We start from the raw sequence: 26,274 nt of genomic DNA on the forward strand, positions 1-26,274 counted from the left end.
ACGCCAGCCAAACAAAGATACCACCACTGATCTGATGAGTGTTTGTGTGTCCCCTAGGCTGTCCTGGCCTGTATAGTGCTTGTGAACCTGAGAGGCCTTTTTATGCAATTTAAAGACATTCCTGAACTCTGGAAGAGCAGTAAGGTCGACCTGGTGAGAACTTTTATTATTATTGTTACCTTTATTTAGCTAGACAAGTCAGTTAAGATCAAATTCTTATTTACATTGATGGCTTACCCTGGCGACGCTGGGCCAATTGTGTGTCCGGCTGGACTCCCAACCCCAGCCAGATGTGATTTAGCCTGGATTCGAAATAGGGTCTATAGTGACGCCTTGTATACTGAAATGTAGTGCCTTAGACCGCCGCACCACTCGTGAGTCCGAGTGGTGAGCAACACATCTATACACTAAAACATGCATCCTAACTTGAGATTAACGCATATGACTCAAATGGGGTTTGGGAAACCCTGATTCCTGGGTATTCCCCATATTGATTACCTGTGTCTCTGCTGTCCCCTAGCTGGTGTGGTTGGTAACTTTTGTGTGTACTATCTTGCTGAACCTGGACCTCGGCCTGGCTGCATCCATCGGCTTCGCTATGCTCACTGTCATCTTCAGAACACAACTGTGAGTCTGAATGTATTTTATTTGTATTTATTATGGATCCCCATTAGCTGCTGCCTTCTCTTCCTGGGGTCCAGCAAAATTAAGGCAGTTTATACAATTTTAAAAGTGTGTATGTGTGTGTGTGCATGAGCTCACGTGTTTGTTTGCTTTGTTTTGTTATAAGAGAGAGTAATAGAGAGATAATATATAAGAGAGATTTACCTTCTAAAACAGTGGTATTCAAACTTTTTCAGCGGGTACCCCATTTTTTTGCACAATAATTTCTCGCGACCCCACCCCAAATATGATGATAAAACCTCAAAATCGGTACATTTACATTTTTACATCAAAAAATAACCTTCATTACATTTTAATCTCTTACCGAAAAGAAATGAAACCAGTAAATATCTTTCTCAAAAATGTTATATATTGTCCCATACAAAAATGTTATATATTGTCCCATACAAAAATGTTATATATTGTCCCATACATAAATGTTATATATTGTCCCATACAAAAATCTGTACTCGTATTATTATAATATTTGGGGCGACCCTGTAGGTCGCGACTCTTTCTTCCTCTTTCTTCATAAAGTAGATAACATCTGTTCTCTCTCTCTCGTGCTCTCTCTCTCCCAGGCCGCGGTACTCTATCCTGGGGCATGTTCCTGGGACTGAGCTCTACCTGGATACAGACACATATGAGGAGGTGAGTCGGAAGAGTTTAGAGGTTTTTTTGTATCGCTTTAGTGCAATTTTTACAAGCATGCAGTACATTTTCACAACTTTTAGTACAAAACTCAAAACAGGTCATCAAAAAGTACATTTTCAACTGAACTACTACAACACAAAATCATACAGTCCCTGTTTCATATAGAAATACATGTTTCACATTGCAACACATGTTCATATAAAGTAATTGCCTTTCACAATAAAATGCAGAGTCGACACTGCTTTACTAAAATTGTGTTGGCCAATACAGTACTGTAATATATGCCAATTCCTTAGCAGACACTTTTGTTCAAAGTGACAACATTTTTGGTATGTGACCACAGTTGGAATCGAACCCAGAGCTCTGGTGTTGCTAGTGCCATGCTCTTACAAACTGAGCCATGTACAGGACTACTACAATACATAAGTACAATACATTACTGTAAAATACACATTACATCATTACAATACAGGTGAAAGATTTATGATTGCCATCCCCATGAGCGTACCACCTCATGGATGAGGCATGCAACGATTTCAGTGGTTGTGTGGTGAACAAACAACATTAATGCACAATGAAAGGTTTTGAATGCAAGGCTGTCCATGTTACAAGTGTTACCAGTTTGGAGCTTTGTACTAAGAGTTTTGGAAACTCATCACATACTTTTGAAAATACGACCAAAGCAAAAAAACAGAACTGTAATATGTAATTAGGTGGGTGTGAGTGGGTTATTCAACAGTGGGTTTTAAAACAGTTTTTAGATGACCATCTATTGAAGTCCCCTGTTTGTGTGTTGGTTTGTCCCACAGGCAAAAGAGATACCAGGTATCACTATATTCCGTTCCTCCACCACAATGTACTATACCAACGCTCAGCTATACCTGGATGCACTGCAGGAGAAGGTATACACCCACACCCTTCCAACACAGAAAATCTGCATTTTAACATACTTAAAACAATTCTAAAGGAAATTATTTGATGATGAAATATGAAAATGATAATAAAATATTTACCAAATAAACGAAAGTAAAAAAATAATAAAAAGTAACACAATAACATAACATTAACGAGGCTATATACAGGGGGCACCAGTACCAAGTCAGTGTGCGGGGGTCCAGGTTAGAGGTCATTTGTTCGTGTAGGTAGGGGTGAAGTGACTATGCATAGATAATTAACAGCGAGCAGCAGTGTACAAAACAAATGGAGGGGGGAGTCAATGTAATAGTCCGGTGGCCATTTGATTAATTGTTCAATAGTCTTATGGCTTGGGGTAGTGCCCCATTGGTAGGATAATCGTAAACGTAGGTCATCAATTTCATTTTCCAATGATTGCATGTTAGCAAGTAGAATTGATGGTAGTGGGAGTTTACTCGCTCGCCTACGGATTCTCAAAAGGCAGCCCGATCTGCGTCCTCTTTTCCTCCGTTCTTTCATCACACAAATGACGGGGATCTGGGCCTGTTCCCGGGAGAGCAGTATATCTTTCTCATCGTTAAAGGAAAAAGATTCTTCCAGTTCGTGTTGAGTAATCCCAGTTCTGATGTCCAGAAGTTATTTTCGTTCATAAGAGACGTTAGCAGCACGTCGATATGTATCATCCAGGGTCTTGATATTATATACAGACCATAAGCAAGTATCCTAGTGCTTAAGAGGGTTAGGCAAGTAATCAAAAGTTTGCTGGTTTGAATCCCAGATCAAACTTGGTAAAAAATCTTACGATGTGCTCATGAGCAAGGCATGGAACCCTAATTGATCCTGTAAGTCACTCTGGATAAGAATGTCTGCTAAATGAGTTAAATGCAACTTAAGACAAAGCAGATGATTGTGGACTACACGAAAGAGAGAACCGAGCACACCCCCATTCTCATTGACAGGGTTGTAATGGAGCAGGTTGAGAGCTTCAAGTTCCTTGGTGTTCACATCACCAACAAACTAATATGGTCCAAGCATACCATGACAGCTGTGAAGCGGGCACGACAAAACCTATTATAACCTATAAGTTTTTGCGTGGGTCGTCAGATCCACGTTGCACCATCGAGAGCATCTTGACTGGTTGCATCACTGCCTGGTATTGCAACTGCTCAGCCTCCGACCTAAAAGCACAACAGAGGGTAGTGCTAAAAGCCCAGTACATCACTGGGGCCAAGCTTCTTGCCAACCTTGACCTCTATACCAGGTGTTGTCAGAGGAAGGCCCTAAAAATTGTCAAAGACTCCAGCCACCCTAATCATAGACTGTTCTCCCTACGACCACACGGCAAACGCTACCGGAGCGCCAAGTCTAGGTCCAAGAGGATTCTAAACAGCTTCTACCCCCAAACTATAAGACTCCTGAAAATCTAATCAAATGGCTACCCAGACGATTCGCACCCCCCCCCTCCCCATCTCCACACCACTGCCACTCTCTGTTGTTATCTATGTCACTTTAATTAACTCTACCTACTTGTACATACTACCTCAACTAACCTGTGCCCCGCACATTGACTCTGTACCGGCACCCCCCTGTATACAGTTGAAGTCGGAAGTTTACAAACACCTTAGCCAAATACATTTACACTCAGTTTTTCACAATTGCTGACATTTAATCCTAGTAAAAATGCTCTGTCTTAGGTCAGTTAGGATCACCACTTTATTTTAAGAGTGTGAAATAATAATAGTACAGAGAATTATTTGTTTCAGCTTTTATTTATTTCATCACATTCCCAGTGGGTCAGAAATGTACATACACTCAATTAGTATTTGGTAGCATTGCCTTTAAATTGTTTAACTTGCGTCAAACGTTTCAGGTAGACTTCCACAAGCTTCTCATAATAAGTTGCGTGAATATTGGCCCATTCCTCCTTACAGAGCTGGTGTAACTGAGTCAGGTTTTTAGGCCTCCTGTGCGGGGCACATGCTTTTTCAGTTCTGCTCACAAATGTTCTATAGGATTGAGTTTTTTAATTTCACCTTTATTTAACCTGTCTAGGATCAGCGTGGCGCTAGCGGCACACCCCCCCCCCCCCCACTGAAAAACCAGTGCCGCGAAATTCAAAAAAAATATTTTTTTAAAATATTTAACTTTCACACATTAAAGTCCAATACAGCTAATGAAAGACACAGATCTTGTGAATCCAGTCAACATGTCCGATTTTTAAAATGTTTTACAGGGAAGACACAATATGTAAAGATGTACATCTATTACCTAAAAACACATTAGCATAATCCACCATCTTTTATTTGTCCACCAACACCAGTAGCCATCACCAATTCGGCTAAACTAAGATATTTATAGCCCCTAACCAACAAAAAAACTCATTAGATGACAGTCTGATAACATATTTATGGTATGGGATAGGTTTTGTTAGAAAAAAGTGCATATTTCAGGTAGATGGCATAGGTTACAATTGCACCCACCGTCACAAATGGAATAGAAAAACTACTTAGAGCAACGTGTTTACCTACTTACTAATCATCAAACATTTCGTAAAAATACACAGCATACACGAATCGAAAGACACAGATCCTGTGAATACAGACAATATTTCAGATTTTCTAAGTGTCTTACAGCGAAAACACAATAAATCGTTATATTAGCTTAGCACATTGCAATTAGCAGCCCAGCATTGATTCTAGCCAAAGTGAGCGATAAAAGTCAACATCGCCAAAAGATATTAATTTTTTCACTAACCTTCTCAGAATTCTTCCGATGACACTCCTGTAACATCACATTACAACATGCATATACAGTTTGATCGAAAATGTTTATATTTAGCCACCAAAATCATGGTTAGACAATGTGAAATGTAGACAAGCTGGTAAAGAAAAAGTCCTTGCGCCACTTAGACAGTGATCTACTCTTATACATAAATACTCATAAACGTGACTAAAAAATATAGGGTGGACAGGGATTGATAGACAATTTAATTCTTAATACAATTGCGTTATTACATTTTTTAATTTATCCTTACTTTTCAATACAGTTTGCGCCAAGCGAAGCTACGTCAAAAAACATGGCGTCCTAAGCCACTAAAATGTTTCGACAGAAACACGATTTATCATAATAAAAATGTCCTACCTTGAGCTGTTCTTCCATCAGTATCTTGGGCAAAGGATCCTTTCTTGGGAGGAATCGTCTTTTGGTGGAAAGCTGTCCTCTTGCCATGTGAAAATGCCAACTGCGTTCGGGATGAACTGAAAGCGTGCCCACCTATTCACAGCGTTAAAGAAATAAATGTCCCAAAATCGCACTAAACGGATATAAATTGCTATAAAACGCTTTAAATTAACTACCTTATGATGTTTTTAACTCCTATAACGAGTGAAAAGATGACCGGAGAAATATAACAGGCTAAACTAACGCTTGGAACAGGAGAGGGTCGGTGTCCAGCACGCGCGTTACGCACCAAGGAAAGACTTGCTAGCTACAGGGTTTTTTGATTTATAGGGCCTGTGAACGCGCAATCGACCCCATTGGAATCGTCATCACGTAAAGGCATCCAGGGGAAGACGTAAGAAGTGTACGTATAGTCATAGCAATGATAGTGCCCTTTTAACTGACTTCAGAACAGTGGCCAACATTTCTGAAATCTGAATCCATGTCAGGGAAATTGCTGTAGAATGGGCTCTGTTCCACTTAGAGACAAAATTTCAACTCCTATAGAAACTATAGACTGTTTTCTATCCAATAATAATAATAATATGCATATTGTACGATCAAGGATTTTGTGGGAAGCCGTTTCAAAAATTAGCCAAATTAGCATAAATAGTCTAAACAGCGCCCCCATCCCCAACAGGTTAACATGGCTTTCGAATACTTTAGAAAGGCAGGGCAGGATGGATATAGGTCTATAACCGTTTGGGTCTATAGTGTCACCCTATTTGAAGAGGGGGATGACCGCGGCAGCTTTCCAATCTTTAGGGATCTCGGACGATATGAAAGAGGTTGAACAGACTGGTAATATGGGTTGCAACAATGGCGGGCGGATAATTTTAGAAAGAGAAGGTCCAGATTAACTAGCCCAGCTGATTTGTACTGATCCAGGTTTTTCAGCTCTTTCAGAACATCTGCTATTTGGGTGAAGGAGAAGCTGTTTAGGCTTGGGCATGTAACTGCGGGGGGTGCAGAGATGTTGGCCGGTGCAGGGGTAACCAGGAGGAAAGCATTGCCAGCCGTAGAGAAATGCTTATTGAAATTCTTGATTATCGTGGATGTCTCGGTGGTGATAGTGTTACCTATGCACAGTGCAGTGGGCAGCTGGGAGGAGGTGCTCTTGTTCTCCATGGACTTTAGTGTCCCAGAACTTGTTGGAGTTAAAGCTACAGGATGCAAGTTTCTGTTTGAAAATGCTAGCCTTTGCCTTCCTGACTGACTGCGTGTATAGTTTCCTGACTTCCCTGAACAGTTGCATATCGCGGGGACTATTCGATGCTATTGCAGTCCGCCACAGGATGTTTTTGTGCTGGTTGAGGGCAGTCAGGTCTGGAGTGAACCAAGGGCTATGTCTGTTCTTAGTTCTACATTTTTTGAAAGGGGCATACTTATTTAAGATAGTGAGGAAATTACTTTTAAAGAACGACCAGGCATCCTCGACTGACGGGATGAGGTCAATATCCTTTCAGGATCCTCGAGCCAGGTCGATTAGAAAGGCTTGCTCGGAGAAGGGTTTTAGGGAGCGTTTGACAATGATGAGGGGTGGTCGTTTGACCGCGGACCCATAGCGGGTGCAGGTAATGAGGCAGTGATTGCTGAGATGCTGGTTGAAGAAGACAGAGGTGTATTTGGAGGGCAAGTTGGTCAGGAATATATCTATGAGGGTGCCCATGTTTACGGATATAGGGTTGTACCTGGTGGGTTCCTTGATAATTTCTGTGAGATTGAGGGCATCTATTTTAGATTGCAGGACTGCTGGGGTGTTAAGCATAGCCTAGTTTAGGTCACCTAACAGAACAAACTCTGAGGTCAGGGCTTTGTGATGGCCACTCCAATATCTTGACTGTGTTGTCCTTAAGCCGTTTTGCCATAACTTTGGAAGTATGCTTGGGGTCATTGTCCAATTGGAAGACCCATTTACGACCAAGTTTTAACATGATGCCATCTATTTTGTGAAGTGCCCCAGTCCCTCCCGCAGAAAAGCACCTCCACAACATGATGCTGCCACCCCCGTGCTTCAGTTAGGATGTTGTTCTTCGGATTGCAAGCCTCCCCCTTTTTCCTCCAAACATAACGATGGTCATTATGGCCAAACAGTTCTATTTTTGTTTCATCAGACCAGAGGACATTTCTCCAAAAAGTACGAGATTTGTCCCCATGTGCAGATGCAAACCGTTGTCTGGCTTTTTTATGGTGGTTTTGGAGCAGTGGCTTCTTCTTTGCTGAGCAGCCTTTCAGGTTATGTCAATATTGGACTCGTTTTACTGTGGATATTGATAATTTTGTACCTGTTTCCTCCAGCATCTTCACAAGGTCCTTTGCTGTTGTTTTGGGATTGATATGCACTTTTCGCACACAGTACTTTCATCTCTAGGAGACAGAGTGCGTCTCCTTCCTGAGTGGAATGATGGCTGCGTGGTCCCATGGTGTTTATACTTGCATACTATTGTTTGTACAGATGAATGTGGTACCTTCAGGCTTTTGGAAATGTATCCCAAGGATGAACCAGACATGTGGCGGTCCCAAAAAAATTCTGAGGTTTTGGCTGATTTATTTAGATTTTCCCATGATGTCAAGCATAGAGGCACTGAGTTTGAAGTTAGGACTTCAAAAACATCCACAGGTACACCTCCAATTTACGCAAATTATGTCAATTAGCCTATCAGAAGCTTCTAAAGCCATGACATCATTTTCTGGAATTTTCCAAGCTGTTTAAAGGCACAATTAACTTAGTGTATGTAAACCTCAGACCCACTGGAATTGTGATACAGTGAATTATTAGTGAATTAATCTGTCTGTAAACAATTGTTGGAAAAATTACTTGTGTCATGCACAAAGTAGATGTCCTAACCGACTTGCCAAAACTATAGTTTGTTAACAAGAAATTTGTGGAGTGGTTGAAAAACAAGTTTTAATGACTCCAACCTAAGTGTATGTAAACTTCCGACTTCAACTGTATATTGTTATTTTTTAGTGCTGCTCTTTAATTACTTTTATCTCTTATTCTTATCCATATTTTTGAAACCGCACTGTTGGTTAGGGGCTCGTAAGTAAGCATTTCACTGTTCTACATCTTGTATTCATCTTGTATTCGGCGCATGTGACTAATAAAATGTTATTTGATTGAAATACATTAATGTCAGTTGAGAACTCTGAACATTCCAGTAATAATAAGATACATCAGTACTCATCTGAAAAAAAAATGCGGATATGTTTCTTTGGTTGAAGTGTTCTACTAGGAATATTCAGAGTTGTTGACAATGCAAAGACTCTCAATGAACTTGAGACAACGGCATGCCATATTAGGTTGGCTTCACTTGCTCATGGGAAGTCGTAAGTCTGACGTGGATGTGTTCAAGTGCTTCTGAACTCTGAACAATTCTTCAACCAATAAGATTTTAGATAGCAATGTCAGCAAGGGTATCAAGCTAATAATTAGGTAGCCAGCTTGCTTAACATTGACAATATGGTCAGACCAGCTTCATTATTCATATTGATGAGCAATTTATTTCCATCTTTTGGTTGAAAGAGTAAAAAGTCAGTGGTGAAACGTCACAACTCGGCAACTCGGCTAACAACATTTTCTCAGAGTTTCCCACTTGTTATTCTGACTTGGATTAAGGGTCATTCAAGTGAAATTTCCCACTGGTAACTAGTAGCTTCCGATAACTCCGATAGCATGTGGACACGGCATTAGGTCATGAAACATGTTGATTGGCCAGTGAGTGGCCATGCCCTCGTCACACCTACAATGAATTTATTTATTCATTAAAACAGTCGTTTTGTGCCACTTCCACCTATTGCGCTCGTAATTTCCACTGTGAAAATAGCACAAATATTACCTGACACACCCCTGTGGTTGAACATGTGTTATTAGCAATTATGGGTGTGTGCGGGTGAACAAACAGCTCACCCACGCATCACTAGTGTTTGTGTGTCATTCTCTCAATAGCCCTCTTTCTCTGAATTGCTTTCTCTCATTATCTCAAGCGCACCGTTTCATTTTCTTACACAGAGTGGAATTGACGTTGGAATGCTGCTGATGAAGAAGAAGAAAAGAGACACTGAAGAAAAGAGGAAAGACAAGAAAGAAAAAAACAAAGCTAAAAAAGAGGCAAAAAAGGTATTATACACACACGTCCAACACACCACTGTTCAAATGGTTGGGGTCACTTGCTTCTACACCTGCATTGCTTGCTGTTTGGGGTTTTAGGCTGGGTTTCTGTACAGCACTTTGAGATATCAGCTGATGTACGAAGGGCTATATAAATACATTTGATTTGAATTGACTTAGAAATGTCCTTGTTTTTGAAAGAAGAGGACAAGTACATTAGAGTGTCTAGTTTGAGAAACAGACGCCTCACAAGTCCTCAACTGGCAGCTTCATTAAATAGTACCCACAAAACACCGGTCTCAACGTCAACAGTGAAGAGGCGACTCCAGGATGCTGACAATGGAACCAACCTGATATGGTTGAACCAATTCTTTGCAGAGTTGCAAAGAAAAATCCATATCTCAGATTGGCCAATAAAAAGAAAAGATTAAAGATGGGCAAAAGAACACAGACACTGGACAGAGGAACTCTGCCTAGATGGTCAGCATCCCGGAGTCGCCTCTTCACTGTTGACTTTGAGACTGGTGTGTTGCGGGTACTATTTAATGAAGTTAGTTTCTAGGCTGTTTCTCGCATGGAATAGCCTTCATTTCTCAGAACAAGAATAGACTGACGAGTTTCAGAAGATAGGTCTTTGTTTCTGGCAATTTTGAGCCTGTAATCGAACCCACAAATGCTGATGCTCCAGATACTCAACTAATCTAAAGAAGGCCAGTTTTATTGCTTCTTTAATCAGGACAAACAGTTTTCAGCTGTGCTAACATCATTGTAAAAGTGTTTTCTAATAATCAATTAGCTTTTTAAAATGATGAACTTGGATTAGCTAACACAACGTGCCAATGGAACACAGGAGTGATGGTTGCTGATAATGGGCCTCTGTACGCCTATGTAGATATTCATTTAAAAATCAGTCGTTTACAGTTACAATAGTCATTTACAACATTAACAATGTCTACACTGTATTTCTGATCAATTTTATGTTATTTTTATGGTCAAAAATTGTGCTTTTCTTTCAACAACAAAGTGACCCCAAACTTTTGAACGGTAGTGTAGGATTAACAAACACACACACAAAAATTGCACTGTTAGTGACCTTATTTCTCTTCCCTTCCCAGAATGGTGTGAATGGATGCCTACCCAACAATACAGTCCATCCAGAGGACAAGGGGGATGAAGAGAAAGGTTCTCCAGACCTGAAATTGAACCAGACGGCCATTGCCCTAGTTGACCGACCCATCAACGGACAGGTGTGTAGTGTGATGTACTACAGTATAGTGAGGCATTTAAGCAAAACAATTGTGTAGATGTATGTACCCTGAAAAGATTCAGATATGGAGCCATACCAGAGTTGCCCGCTGGGGGTGTGTCAGCCATTTTTCAAAATGGCAGCATATGGCAACAATATTTTACATTTTAAACACACCAAATCTGGCACAGAGGTAGATTTATGTAGCTTGAAAATATTTACATCTGGAGCCACCACACATTTGGCACCTGGGGGCCATGGTGGCCATCTTACAAATGGCCACTGTCTGTATTAAAATGTTACAATTCTGAGGGCCTTTTTTGAGATACATGCACCACAATTGGCACAGAGGTAGATTAATGTACCCTGGAAAGATTTAGAGATTGAGACATCATATATTTAAAAAAAAACAGAGCTAGATTTATGAACCCTGAAAAAACTTAGATATGGAGCCACCACATATTTGGCCCCTGGGGGTCGTGGCATCTTACACAATGGCCGCTGTTGGTAATACAATGTTACAGTACCGAAGGCCTTTTTTTAGATACACTTACAGAAGGTGCCATATAGGTAGATTCCTAGGGGCATGCAGGTGGGGCAACCCAGCTATATTGGGTGCCAGTAAAGAACTCTACATTATTATTATTATGAGATGAATTCTATGGAGGCTGTGCTTTGTCTGTGTGTATATGTATGAATATTTGTGTTTTTGATGTTTCACCTTTGACATTTGTTTCTAAACCTTTCCCTTGGGAATTTATAAAAAAAAGGTGGGAAGGAAATAGTGTTGGGGAGAGTTAAATTATTGACAGGCTGGCTGTGCAATCTCGCTGTTCTACTGGTCACTCTTGTGGCGGTCGATGGGCTTGTCGGCCCGGGTGGCTTGGGCTGGTGGCAAGAGTCTTGGACCCTCCTATTTCTGACCAGTGTCATATGGTTGGACCCATTCTTGTATGTGTGTGCATCGGGGTGTGTGTGGGTGTCGGTGTGTGTGGGGGTGTGTGTGGGTCTGCTTGTCCGCACGCATAAACATGGACTGAGTATGCTCAAAGGTAATGTGGCTCAATCTATCTTTGTGGCAGCTGTCTTACAAAATGCATTAGATCCCAATTAGGCTAGATGATATACTGGATGTTATAGTGAAGAAACCTTTGTGTGCATCTGCTAACATTTTTGTAACATGCCTGACATTGGTTGATATACAGCATTGGTTGATGTGCAGCATACACTTGAATACAGGGATTTAGGTCAGGTCCAAGGCCTGAGTTTATTTTGTTTATTAGCCACTAGTAAATTAGCTGGTTACTGTCATGGCTTTGATGCTGTACTCATCTCTTTCTATTCTGTGTATGGCTCCACTGACCCAGTCATTATTTTTTGAATGATGATTTTAGAGGTCCCTGAGGGTGCATGAAATACACCTTTACCTGATGCTGTCTCAAATCAACAGTTACCAGCTAAATCCATGTCAGACTAAACTCTGTTATAGACTTTAATTTCTTCCAATTGCAGTCCATTATAATCAGCTGGAATTAGAAAAACTGGATGAAGTTAAAATATTTTGCTCGACAGGCACATTTCTGACTGAAACATAACCTGAGATAATAGTTCACTATTCCACCTCATTGGCTAGGATATTTTCCAAAGTAGCTTTAGTGGCCATTTGTTAAATACCTCATGTGATAGGACGTGAACCCCGGTCTCCCGCTCCGGGACCAAACGTCTTAACCAGTAATCCAAAATATTGTTCTGTGTTTGGCCGAAGTTGGTGTTATGAGTGTGTTTTAACTCACCTCCACTGCATTCATCTCAGAAAATGTATTTATTCTACAATTTGGCCTACTGTAATATACTGTGTTACTGATACAGATTTTGGTTTTCAGGTGATCCAGGGCAAGAAGTATAGGCCAAAAATACATAAAAGAAGTATAGGCAATAACTTTTTGTAGACTAAAGGTTAGTAAAGTAGTGGTACAGTCTGCAACCTTTTAGTAAAATGTCTGTCACGATCCAGGGGCCAGATCTATGATGGGACTATATCTAAATCTTTACAGGATACATGCATCTTCCTCTGTGACAAATTTGGTGTGTTTATCTAACATTGTATTACTGACAGTGGCCTTTTTGTAAGATGGCTGCCACAGCCCCCAGGGTCCAATCAATCAATCACATGTATGTATAGAGCCCTTACATCAGCTGATGTCACAAAGTGTCGTACAGAAACCCAGCCTAAAACCCCAAACAGCAAGCAATGCAGCCGTAGAAGCACGGTTTTTAAGGAAAAACTCCCTAGAAAGGCCGGAACCTAGGAGGAAACCTAGAGAGGAACCAGGCTATGAGGGGTGGCCAGTGGTCTTCTGGCCACCAACTTACTATCCTGAGACAAGACCGAGGATAGCCCACGAAGATCTCCCCCACGGAACGAACCCAAGAGGGGGGCGCCAACCAGGACAGGAAGATCACGTCTGTGACTCAACCCACTCAAGTGACGCACCCCTCCTAGGGATTGCATGGAAGAGCATCACTATGCCAGTGACTCTGTAATAGGGTTTGAGGCAGAGAATCCCAGTGGAGAGAGGGAAACCGGCCAAGAAGAGACAGCAAGGGCGGTTCGTTGCTCCAGTGCCTTTCCGTTCACCTTCACACTCCTGGGGCAAACTACACTCAATCATAAGACCTATAGAAGAAATTTGTCTTAAATAAAGACTAAAAGGTCGAGACCGAGTCTGCTTCTCTCACATGGATAGGCAGACACTTCCATAAAAATGCCCTGCCTCCAGCTGTTCGCTTAGAAATTCTAGGGACAGTAAGGAGGCCTGCGTGTTGTGACCGTAGCGTATGTGTAGGTATGTACAGCAGGACCAAATCGTAAAGATAGATAGAAGCAAGCCCATGTATTGCTTTGTAGGTTAGCAGTAAAACCTTGAAATCCGCCCTAGCCTTAACAGGAAGCCAGTGTAGAGAGGCTAGCACTGGGGTAATATGATACAATTTTGGGGTTCTAGTCTAGATTCTTGCCGCCGTTTAAGCACTATCTGAGGTTTATTTAGTGCTTTATCTGGGTTATCGGAAGTAGAGCATTGCAGTAGTCTAACCTAGAAGTGACAAATGCATGGATTTATTTTCCTGCATCAATTTTGGACAGAAAGTTTCAAATTATTGCAATGTTACATAGTCCAAGTCTATGGTGGCTCCATATCTAAAATTTTTCATGCTAGATAAATCTGTGTTTTTCTCAAAATATACCTTCTGAATTGTAAAATAGTGTTATCGTATACGGCTATTTAAAAAAATTGCTGCCAAATTCCCCCATGGGCCAAATCTAGGGTGGCTCCATATCGACATTTTTCAGTTTACATAAATCTACCGCTGTGCTAAATTTAGTGCTTCAGTACAACATCCAGGTGCACCTAGGTTAGCCCATAATGCTTTTGAAATGTGTCTTTTATCAGAGCAGAGTAAAGATTGAAACTCTGTCTCTCTGTCAATCTAAGGTGAACTGGGCCTTTGAGCAGCAAGGTAACGGGTTCGACCAGGACTCTAAAACTGGTATTCATGGCGATGATCACATAACCCAGACGTCCAGTACCGAAGAAGAAGGAGAGATGGGGAGGACCTCCGTCAACAACACACACACCATCATCCTGGACCTATCCACAACCAACTTTGCTGACACGGCCACTGTGAAGACGCTGAAAAACGTAAGAGTGTCTGTTTTTGAACAATGGTGATGAAGGAGTGGGGTTTGAGTGCAAAGGGGATAGAGAGGAGACAAGGAAAGTGAGAGAGAAAGAGAGGTTAGGTTAACAGAGGCCTAAATTCTATTTTATGTACCCTATGTACATAAAAGAGGCACAGATAGAAAGAGGGGGTGGAAATGAAGAGGTATGGAAGAGAAAAACAAGATAAATCAAACTGTAACTAAAACAGTCCCTGAGAGAAACATGGACTTCTTTTTGACCTTCTCTGTCTCTCACTTTCTTTTTTTGCAGATATTCCTAAACTACAGAAAGATCGACATTGACATTTTTTTAACTGGATGCCAAGGTGAGTATGTGTCAGTGGAGGCTACTCAGAGGAGGAAGGGGAGGACCATCCTCTTCAGTGAAATTCTGAGAAAAAAATAGTCAAACATATAACATAAACTATACTAAATATATTCACGTCACCAAATCATTTATTAAACCACAATGTTTTGCAATGAAGGTCTACAGTATATTCAACAGCACTCTGTAGCGTAGCACCGTAGTTTCTGTCCTCCTCTGGGTACATTGACTTCAATACAAAACCTAGGAGGCATGTGGTTCTCACCCCTTTCCATGGACGTACACAGTAATTATGACAGTTTCGGAGGACATCCTCCAACCTATTAGAGTTCTCGCAGTATGAACTGACATGTTGTGCAGAGAATGAACGTAGTACTGAAAGTTACAGCTAGCTAGCAGTGCATGTAGGCTGTGTGTAGAGGTTAGTGGTTATTATATTAAGGTTTGGCTTGGAAAGATTTTTTCGTCTGGTTTTAGACAGCTGATGTGTTGTTACTGAAGTCCACATGTGAAGGGAAAATGTAACGGGTGACGCTCTCCTCATCCTCGGAAGAGGTGAGGAGAGAAGGATCTTCAGACCAAAACGCAGGCTCAGGGAAATAAGCCATCTTTATTATAAATTACGATGGCACACGAAACGAAACAAAACACTTTCCAAACTACAAAATAAGAAAACGACGTTGACGCAACCTGAACATAAACTTACATAATTAAACATAAACTTACGTACAGGAAAACAGACGACATCGAAACGAAACGAAACAAACAAACGCTACAGTCCTATGTGGTACGAACATAACATACGGACATAGGAGACAATCACCCACAAACAAACAGTGAGAATGCCCTACCTAAATATGACTCTTAATTAGAGGCAAACGCAAACCACCTGCCTCTAATCAAGAGCCATACCAGGCAAACCGAAACCAACATAGAAACAGATAACATAGAATGCCCACCCAACCTCACGTCCTGACCAACTAACACACAAAAACTAACATAAATAGGTCAGGAACGTGACAGTACCCCCCCCACAAGGTGCGAACTCCGGACGCACCAGCACAAAGTCTAGGGGAGGGTCTGGGTGGGCATCTAACCACGGTGGTGGCTCAGGCTCCGGGCGCGGTTCCCACCCCACCATAATCCATCCTAGCCCCCTCCCTTCAAGAATGTCCACCCTCTTACTTCCCCCACAAAATCCTCCTAATAACATATCTAATAATGACAATACCGGGACAGAGAGATAAACCAAGACAGAGGGATAGATAAGACTATAGAGGTAGATAAAGATAGAGAGGGAGATCAGGATAGAGGGGCAACTCCGGACTGAAAGGCAGCTCCGGACAGAGAGACAGCTCTGGACTGATGGGCAGTTCTGGGTATCTAGCCTTTTCAGGCTGAAGGGCAGCTCATGGCTGACTGACGACTCTCGACGCTCATGGCTGGCTGACGGCTCTCGACGCTCATGGCAGGCTGACGGCTCTCGACGCTCATGGCAGGCTGACGGCTCTCGACGCTCATGGCAGGCTGACGGCTCTCGACGCTCATGGCAGGCTGACGGCTCTCGACGCTCATGGCAGGCTGACGGCTCTCGACGCTCATGGCAGGCTGACGGCTCTCGACGCTCATGGCAGGCTGACGGCTCTCGACGCTCATGGCGCTCTGACGGCTCTGGCTGCTCATGGCGCTCTGACGGCTCTGGCTGCTCATGGCGCTCTGACGGCTCTGGCTGCTCATGGCTCGCTGGCGGCTCTGGCAGATCCTGTCTGGTTGGCGGCTCTGGCAGATCCTGTCTGGTTGGCGGCTCTGGCAGATCCTGTCTGGTTGGCGGCTCTGGCAGATCCTGTCTGGTTGGCGGCTCTGGCAGATCCTGTCTGGTTGGCGGCTCTGGCAGATCCTGTCTGGCTGACGGCTCTAGCGGCTCCTGTCTGGCTGACGGCTCTAGCGGCTCCTGTCTGGCTGACGGCTCTGTGGGCTCATGGCAGACGGGCGGCTTTGCAGGCTCCTGGCAGACGGATGGCTCAGACGGCGCTGGGGAGACGGATGGCTCAGATGGCGCTGGGGAGACGGATGGCTCAGATGGCGCTGGGGAGACGGATGGCTCAGATGGCGCTGGGGAGACGGATGGCTCTGGCCGGATATGGCGCACTGTAGACCTGGTGCGTGGTGCCGGAACTGGAGGCACCGTGCTAATGACAAGCACCTTCCTACTAGTGCGGGGAGCAGGAACAGGGCACACTGTATTCTCAAAGCCTACTCTATCCCTGATGCGTGGTACCGGCACTGGTGACGCCGGGCTGAGGACAAGCACATCAGGATTAGTAGGGGGAGAATATACAGTGTGTACAGGGCTCTGGAGACGCACTGGTAGCTTAGTGCGTGGGGCCGGAACTGGAGGCACCGGGCTAGATACACGCACTACAGGGAGAGTGCGTGGAGGAGGAACAGGGCTCAGGATACGCACTGGTAGCCTAGTGCGTAGTGTATACACTGTAGGTACTAGGCTGGGGCGGGGAGGTGGTGCCGGAAATACCGGACCGTGGAGGCGTACTGGCACTCTTGAGCATTGAGCTTGCCCAACCTTACCTGGTTGAATACCCCCGGTTGCCCGACCAGTGCGGGGAGGTGGAATAACCCGCACCGGGCTATGTAGGCGAACCGGGGAAACCATGCGTAAGGCAGGTGCCATGTATGCCGGCCCGAGGAGACGCACTGGAGACCAGACGCGTTGAGCCGGCCTCATGACACCTGGCTCAATACCCAATCTAGCCCTACCAGTGCGGGGAGATGGAATAACCCGCACTGGGCTATGCACTCGTACAGGAGACACCGTGCGCTCTACTGCGTAACACGGCGCCTGCCCGTACTCCCGCTCTCCACGGTAAGCCTGGGAAGTGGGCGCAGGTCTCCTACCTGCCCTTGGCCCACTATCTCCTAGCCCCCCCCCAAGAAATTTTTGGGAATTACTCACGGGCTTTTTTGGCTTCCGTGCCAGACGCGTTCCCTCATAGCTCCGGTTCCTCTCCCCGGTAGCCTCTGCTCTCCTCAGTGCCTCCACCTGTTCCCACGGCTTTTCGGGCTTCCAGCCACGTCTCCTTGCTGCCTCCTCAAACCACCGCTCCTGGGCTTTAGCTGCCTCCCTCTCTTCCTGTGAACGGCGATTTTCTTCTGCCTTAGCCCAGGGACCTTCTCCATTCATTATCTGTTCCCATGTCCAGAAATCCTTTCTCTCCTGTCCCTTGCTCCGTTTCGTTTTCCTTTGCCGCTTGGTCTTAGCTTGTAGGTGGGTGATTCTGTAACGGGTGACGCTCTCCTCATCCTCGGAAGAGGTGAGGAGAGAAGGATCTTCAGACCAAAACGCAGGCTCAGGGAAATAAGCAATCTTTATTATAAATTACGATGGCACACGAAACGAAACAAAACACTTTCCAAACTACAAAATAAGAAAACGACGTTGACGCAACCTGAACATAAACTTACATAATTAAACATAAACTTACGTACAGGAAAACAGACGACATCGAAACGAAACGAAACAAACAAACGCTACAGTCCTATGTGGTACGAACATAACATACGGACATAGGAGACAATCACCCACAAACAAACAGTGAGAATGCCCTACCTAAATATGACTCTTAATTAGAGGCAAACGCAAACCACCTGCCTCTAATCAAGAGCCATACCAGGCAAACCGAAACCAACATAGAAACAGATAACATAGAATGCCCACCCAACCTCACGTCCTGACCAACTAACACACAAAAACTAACATAAATAGGTCAGGAACGTGACAGTACCCCCCCCACAAGGTGCGAACTCCGGACGCACCAGCACAAAGTCTAGGGGAGGGTCTGGGTGGGCATCTAACCACGGTGGTGGCTCAGGCTCCGGGCGCGGTTCCCACCCCACCATAATCCATCCTAGCCCCCTCCCTTCAAGAATGTCCACCCTCTTACTTCCCCCACAAAATCCTCCTAATAACATATCTAATAATGACAATACCGGGACAGAGAGATAAACCAAGACAGAGGGATAGATAAGACTATAGAGGTAGATAAAGATAGAGAGGGAGATCAGGATAGAGGGGCAACTCCGGACTGAAAGGCAGCTCCGGACAGAGAGACAGCTCTGGACTGATGGGCAGTTCTGGGTATCTAGCCTTTTCAGGCTGAAGGGCAGCTCATGGCTGACTGACGACTCTCGACGCTCATGGCTGGCTGACGGCTCTCGACGCTCATGGCAGGCTGACGGCTCTCGACGCTCATGGCAGGCTGACGGCTCTCGACGCTCATGGCAGGCTGACGGCTCTCGACGCTCATGGCAGGCTGACGGCTCTCGACGCTCATGGCAGGCTGACGGCTCTCGACGCTCATGGCAGGCTGACGGCTCTCGACGCTCATGGCAGGCTGACGGCTCTCGACGCTCATGGCAGGCTGACGGCTCTCGACGCTCATGGCGCTCTGACGGCTCTGGCTGCTCATGGCGCTCTGACGGCTCTGGCTGCTCATGGCGCTCTGACGGCTCTGGCTGCTCATGGCTCGCTGGCGGCTCTGGCAGATCCTGTCTGGTTGGCGGCTCTGGCAGATCCTGTCTGGTTGGCGGCTCTGGCAGATCCTGTCTGGTTGGCGGCTCTGGCAGATCCTGTCTGGTTGGCGGCTCTGGCAGATCCTGTCTGGCTGACGGCTCTAGCGGCTCCTGTCTGGCTGACGGCTCTAGCGGCTCCTGTCTGGCTGACGGCTCTGTGGGCTCATGGCAGACGGGCGGCTTTGCAGGCTCCTGGCAGACGGATGGCTCAGACGGCGCTGGGGAGACGGATGGCTCAGATGGCGCTGGGGAGACGGATGGCTCAGATGGCGCTGGGGAGACGGATGGCTCAGATGGCGCTGGGGAGACGGATGGCTCTGGCCGGATATGGCGCACTGTAGACCTGGTGCGTGGTGCCGGAACTGGAGGCACCGTGCTAATGACAAGCACCTTCCTACTAGTGCGGGGAGCAGGAACAGGGCACACTGTATTCTCAAAGCCTACTCTATCCCTGATGCGTGGTACCGGCACTGGTGACGCCGGGCTGAGGACAAGCACATCAGGATTAGTAGGGGGAGAATATACAGTGTGTACAGGGCTCTGGAGACGCACTGGTAGCTTAGTGCGTGGGGCCGGAACTGGAGGCACCGGGCTAGATACACGCACTACAGGGAGAGTGCGTGGAGGAGGAACAGGGCTCAGGATACGCACTGGTAGCCTAGTGCGTAGTGTATACACTGTAGGTACTAGGCTGGGGCGGGGAGGTGGTGCCGGAAATACCGGACCGTGGAGGCGTACTGGCACTCTTGAGCATTGAGCTTGCCCAACCTTACCTGGTTGAATACCCCCGGTTGCCCGACCAGTGCGGGGAGGTGGAATAACCCGCACCGGGCTATGTAGGCGAACCGGGGAAACCATGCGTAAGGCAGGTGCCATGTATGCCGGCCCGAGGAGACGCACTGGAGACCAGACGCGTTGAGCCGGCCTCATGACACCTGGCTCAATACCCAATCTAGCCCTACCAGTGCGGGGAGATGGAATAACCCGCACTGGGCTATGCACTCGTACAGGAGACACCGTGCGCTCTACTGCGTAACACGGCGCCTGCCCGTACTCCCGCTCTCCACGGTAAGCCTGGGAAGTGGGCGCAGGTCTCCTACCTGCCCTTGGCCCACTATCTCCTAGCCCCCCCCCCAAGAAATTTTTGGGAATTACTCACGGGCTTTTTTGGCTTCCGTGCCAGACGCGTTCCCTCATAGCTCCGGTTCCTCTCCCCGGTAGCCTCTGCTCTCCTCAGTGCCTCCACCTGTTCCCACGGCTTTTCGGGCTTCCAGCCACGTCTCCTTGCTGCCTCCTCAAACCACCGCTCCTGGGCTTTAGCTGCCTCCCTCTCTTCCTGTGAACGGCGATTTTCTTCTGCCTTAGCCCAGGGACCTTCTCCATTCATTATCTGTTCCCATGTCCAGAAATCCTTTCTCTCCTGTCCCTTACTCCGTTTCGTTTTCCTTTGCCGCTTGGTCTTAGCTTGTAGGTGGGTGATTCTGTAACGGGTGACGCTCTCCTCATCCTCGGAAGAGGTGAGGAGAGAAGGATCTTCAGACCAAAACGCAGGCTCAGGGAAATAAGCCATCTTTATTATAAATTACGATGGCACACGAAACGAAACAAAACACTTTCCAAACTACAAAATAAGAAAACGACGTTGACGCAACCTGAACATAAACTTACATAATTAAACATAAACTTACGTACAGGAAAACAGACGACATCGAAACGAAACGAAACAAACAAACGCTACAGTCCTATGTGGTACGAACATAACATACGGACATAGGAGACAATCACCCACAAACAAACAGTGAGAATGCCCTACCTAAATATGACTCTTAATTAGAGGCAAACGCAAACCACCTGCCTCTAATCAAGAGCCATACCAGGCAAACCGAAACCAACATAGAAACAGATAACATAGAATGCCCACCCAACCTCACGTCCTGACCAACTAACACACAAAAACTAACATAAATAGGTCAGGAACGTGACAGAAAAGGTGAGAGGAGGAAAGCGCGTAGATGCGAAAAGGAATTATACAACGATCAAAAGAGATCATGCTGTTTGTATGTGGCTGATAAGAAATTTAAACGTGTTTGCTTTGATCAGGGGTTGTATTCATTCCGCCAATTCTATTGAAAAATGTTTCTTAAACGGAAGCAAACAGAGAAACATTTATTTGATATATTTAATTTTACCAGCTTTGTTGACTGAGAACACATTCTCATTTACAGCAACGACCTGGGGAATAGTTAAAGAGAAGAGGAGGGAGGATGAATGAACCAATTGTAAACATACCTGAATTTGTCCAATAAAAACTATAATTTGCAACTGTTGGACTAATGATTACGCTCCAGATCAGCTAGACGCTGGAAAGAGTGTGTAAGGCGGTATTGAATGTCTTTTACCTTGTTTACTAAAATTTCTCTCAACCTGTGCACCTACATTGTAAACGTTCATTCATATGCTAGGTTGTTTCAACCCCATGATGGGTATAGGAAACATTTGAGTATCATGTAGTAGCCTAAAACTATCGATGTTACGTTTCGCTGGGTGACTAGAATATGAATGACAGTCATCCAATATGCTGTAATAGAAACACTGTTAGGCCATGCTCATAAAAAAATTATCGCCATCCCTCTTCTTAAACGGCACCGACCGCCACTGCTATGTGTGGTAATTCAGGCTCGTCACTCTGGCCTTAGCTTGTGTTGTCTGTGTGTGTTTGTGGTTCACGTGTGTATTGTCTAACCTGGTTTGTCTTTCCTCCAGTCTGTGTGGTGGAGCAGTTATCGAGTGCAGGCTTCTTCTCTGAGTCCATCCCTAAGAGCTGTGTGTTCACTACGATCCACGACGCGGTGCTACACAGCCTCCGACTGCATGGGGCCTCAGACGTACCCATCATCTATGAGTATGCTCTGGTGAGTGGAGAGGACTTTATGAGCTACTTTCTTGTTATTATTTCTTAGGAATGGATTCATTCACATAGTCACAGAATCATATCTTATGTTCCTTCTGACACTTCTGATATCTCCTCTTCTATTAGGACCTGACCTGCACTACCAAGATGTAACCAACAGAGGTCACTTTGCTCCTCTTCCACTCCACCTCCCTTCCACTCCGCCTTCCTCCTTCTCCTCCTCTCGTCACACCGCCTTCCGCTGCCTGGTTTCCCATTGGTTCCCCTCAACTCTTCCCTCTCTGTGAAAGAGAATGCACCACCACTGTGTGTGTGTGTGTATGTGTGTGTGTGTGTGTGTGTGTGTGTGTGTGTGTGTGTGTGTGTGTGTGTGTGTGTGTGTGTGTGTGTGTGTGTGTGTGTGTGTGTGTGTGTGTGTGTGTGTAGCCGGTTGGCCCAAGGCAGTTCCTCGTTCATGTAATGTTTAATAACTGAACACAAAATACTTCCCCGAAATAAAACTATAATACTCCCCAAATTATTTGTCAGCCACCTGAGATGTGTAGTCTAGTTAGCAGTTCTCTTCACTTCCCCCATAATCATCTCCCTCATCATATTTAATCCATTCCTCCTGGGGCCAGTGTGACCCAGACAGTAGTATGTCCTGTACCTCAGGGGCCTTCTCCGAAATATATACACGTATACACACACAGTACCAGTCACAAGTTTGGACACACCTACTCATTCAAGGCTTTTTCTTAATTTTTACTATTTTCTACATTGTAGAATAATAGGTAAGACATCAAAACTATGAAATAACATATAGGGAATCATGTAGTAACCAAAAAAATGTTAAACAAATCAAAATATATTTTACATTTGAATTTCTTCAAAGTAGCCACCCTTTGCCTTGATGGCACACTCTTGGCATTCTTTCAACCAGCTTCATGAGGTAGTCACCTGGAATGCATTTTAATTAACAGTTGTGCCTTGATAAAAGTTAATTAATTTATTTCATTCTTCATACATTTGATCCAATCAGTTGTGTTGTAAAAAATAAAGAAAAACCCTTGAATGAGTAAGTGTGTCCAAACTTTAGACTGGTACTGTATATATAAATATAACACCCTTGCCTTTCATGAACTAACACTCACACTTGCCTTTTTCCCCCTTCTAGCACTGACTTTTCTGATGGATGAGGATGGATGATTGAGAAAAAATGTACTTACTATGACTGAGATATGTGGTTGTCCCACCTAGCTATCTTAAGATGAATGCACTAACGGTCAGTTGCTCTGTAATAGAGTGTCTGCTGAATGACAAAAATGTTAATGTAAATTACAATTGCTTTAATATAATTAGCTCTAGCTAAGTCCTCTGTCTCTCATAGGCTAGGGTGACATGGTTTCATTGCCAAGGGGAAAAAATACAATGGGTTATTTCTTAAGCCTCACTGCTGATAATGTAATCATAATGATCATAATCATAATCATAATAATTTCCTAAAACAGAAACATGTTCAATATCCACTGAGTGAGTATGAGTAGCAGCTACTCACTCTATTATCCAAAGGTGTTTGTATCATATCACTGACAACTTTCACATTTTAGTTAATTATCAACTACTTACTACATGTTAGCTACTTTGCAACAACATAGCATCCTTCCCCTAAACCCTAAACCCTAAACCCTAACCCCTAGCCTAGCTAACGTTATCCACCTAGCTAACGTTATCCACCTAGCTAACGTTATCCACCTAGCTAACGTAAGCCACAGCAAATTGGAATTCTTAACATATACAGTCCAGGTTGGCATCACAGCCTTGACCCACATCTATACATCATATATTTCATGGTCAAATCAATGCCAAAGGGAGTATAGTTCTCCCCTAGTTTGAACACTGTTATAGAGCTAATCTCGTTGTATCTTTCTGTATTTTTCTAAAGAGGATGTGAATAATTCATGTTAATGTGCATTTTGAACATTTTACCTAAATTGTTCATTTCCTGATCTAAGTTAATCTACTTTGAATACATTGAATACGATTTGTAATTTTCTAGCATTGATCGAACACACTCCAGTATCTTAAAGTAAAAATTCTTGTTTCTGAGTACATGGCTAAATAAAATCAGCAGATCTATTGTGTGATTTATTGTGTGTATCTGTTTCATATTCAGCACTTGTATGATTGAATACACTTCTGAAGCATAGCTGCACTCTTTATTCTCTCCAAAATAATATCCTTGTAACGTCAGGAGAATGATGGGTGTAGAGTCAGGCGCAGAGAGCAGAAGTTTCACGGGAACAAACGCTTTAATGTCCACAGTCAACAGGAATAGGTACAAAAGGGGTGACGGCAAAACACAGGCGCAAAACACAACCCAAAGACCACTGTTAAATAAACTGGACAGCGAAAACCCAAAATCAATAATACACCTCCTACGTACAATGACAACCAATAAGCCCGCACAAACACTAGCGGGCGAAACGAAACTAAATAGTACACCTCCCAAAACCCCAACAAGGAACAGGTGAAAACAATTAGACAGACATAAACGAAAAGGAAAAAGGGATCGGTGGCAGCTAGTAGACCGGCGACGACGACCGCCGAGCGCCACCCGAACGGGAAGGGGAGCCACCTTCGGTAGTATTCGTGACAATCCTACAAGTTTCATCATTAGTTACACATTGCAAACTAGGTGAAACATCTGTTGTTGTGTCCTTGAGCAAGGCTCTTTACCCAAATTGCTCCTGCAGTTGCTCTGGATATGAGTGTCTGCTAAATGACTAAAATGTAATGTTTTATCCTGGTCCCAGATCATATCTTTATGTGCTTTAAACATCTCTCCTGACTAATCATGACATGTAGTTGGTTCAAGACCATACCGATCTGAGACCAGGCTATGAATGTGTGACTCTCTGATTGTAACCATCAGTGATTGAGGTTTGAGAGTATCTGCAAATACATATATTTGTTTAAGTGATAATACCCTCAAAGCTGGATTTTGGAGGATATATTTGCACGGGTGTCAGGGGCCAGTCAACCGTGCCAATATATCCTCCAAACACCAGCTTCGAGGGCATTATCACTCTTATACAACGGGTGACCAACATATTCAAATAATGATTGAGATATTTCCTTTAATTTATTCATTCCGCTTCATCCTTCAACAAGATATTGTCCCGACACAAGTCTGGAGTTGCTACCCAAGCCAACTGGTTGCTCGTTCTATCGGTTCGGTTGCCAGAGATGCAACCTAGTCGTTCAGTCTTTTGGTTCTGTATCTATGGACGCGACCCAGTCGTTTGTTCTAAATGTTCCATTGCCATACTGGCTGGCAACGTTCTTATCCCGTGCTTGCTAGCTAAACAACTATGGCTAACTTAGTCACGTCAAAAAGTGCAGCCAGAATAACAGCAAAGTAGCCACACCTGCATATGTTTAAGGTGGACACAAATCTCTGCTGTGGAGATCAAGTTCTTAAAGTGTCTGGCTGGGCTGATGAGACAGCGGATTGCGAGGTCAGACCTAACAGTGTAAATTGCCTTATTAACGTCATAGATTTAGCCTATGGTAACTTGTGGAATAGACACCGGCTGGAATGCTGTTTTAACCAATCAGCATTCAGGATTAGACCCACCCGTTGTATAAATACATAATATTGTCTATAGATATAGAGACGAATATAGATATAGAGACGAAAGAATAAAGTGTTTCCATCTTGTATTTTATTGCTTCTCTCTTGGCTTGGCGTTAAGACACATCTCTCTCTCCCTCCCTCCTTCCCTCTCTCTTTCTTTCTCAATCGGTAGGCTTCTCTCTCTCTCACAAGGTGGAAATATTGATAATGATCTCCTCCCCAATATTATCATTAATTCACACTCACACAATACTCAGGATTCACATTAGTTAGTTACACTGGAAGTGGTGGTGCTTTGTTTTT

The 26,274-nt window shown here is 44.3% G+C and overlaps 1 protein-coding gene across 1 annotated transcript in view; it reads left to right on the forward strand.

The window, feature by feature from the left end:
* LOC129824374 (solute carrier family 26 member 6-like) overlaps positions 1–24,473 on the forward strand; it is a 43,618-nt gene extending 19,145 nt beyond the window's left edge. The window contains exons 10-19 of the mRNA XM_055883962.1: positions 58–153; positions 521–627; positions 1,245–1,314; positions 2,127–2,219; positions 9,464–9,571; positions 10,678–10,809; positions 14,303–14,509; positions 14,801–14,855; positions 22,205–22,353; positions 22,479–24,473. Coding sequence (XP_055739937.1) covers positions 58–153; positions 521–627; positions 1,245–1,314; positions 2,127–2,219; positions 9,464–9,571; positions 10,678–10,809; positions 14,303–14,509; positions 14,801–14,855; positions 22,205–22,353; positions 22,479–22,505 — 1,044 coding nt within the window. The 3' untranslated portion in view covers positions 22,506–24,473. The remainder of the gene's footprint in view (positions 1–57; positions 154–520; positions 628–1,244; positions 1,315–2,126; positions 2,220–9,463; positions 9,572–10,677; positions 10,810–14,302; positions 14,510–14,800; positions 14,856–22,204; positions 22,354–22,478) is intronic.
* Positions 24,474–26,274: the final 1,801 nt, after the last annotated feature.

The sequence above is a fragment of the Salvelinus fontinalis genome, chromosome 26 (genome assembly GCF_029448725.1).
Source record: "Salvelinus fontinalis isolate EN_2023a chromosome 26, ASM2944872v1, whole genome shotgun sequence".
Lineage (NCBI taxonomy): Eukaryota > Metazoa > Chordata > Actinopteri > Salmoniformes > Salmonidae > Salvelinus > Salvelinus fontinalis.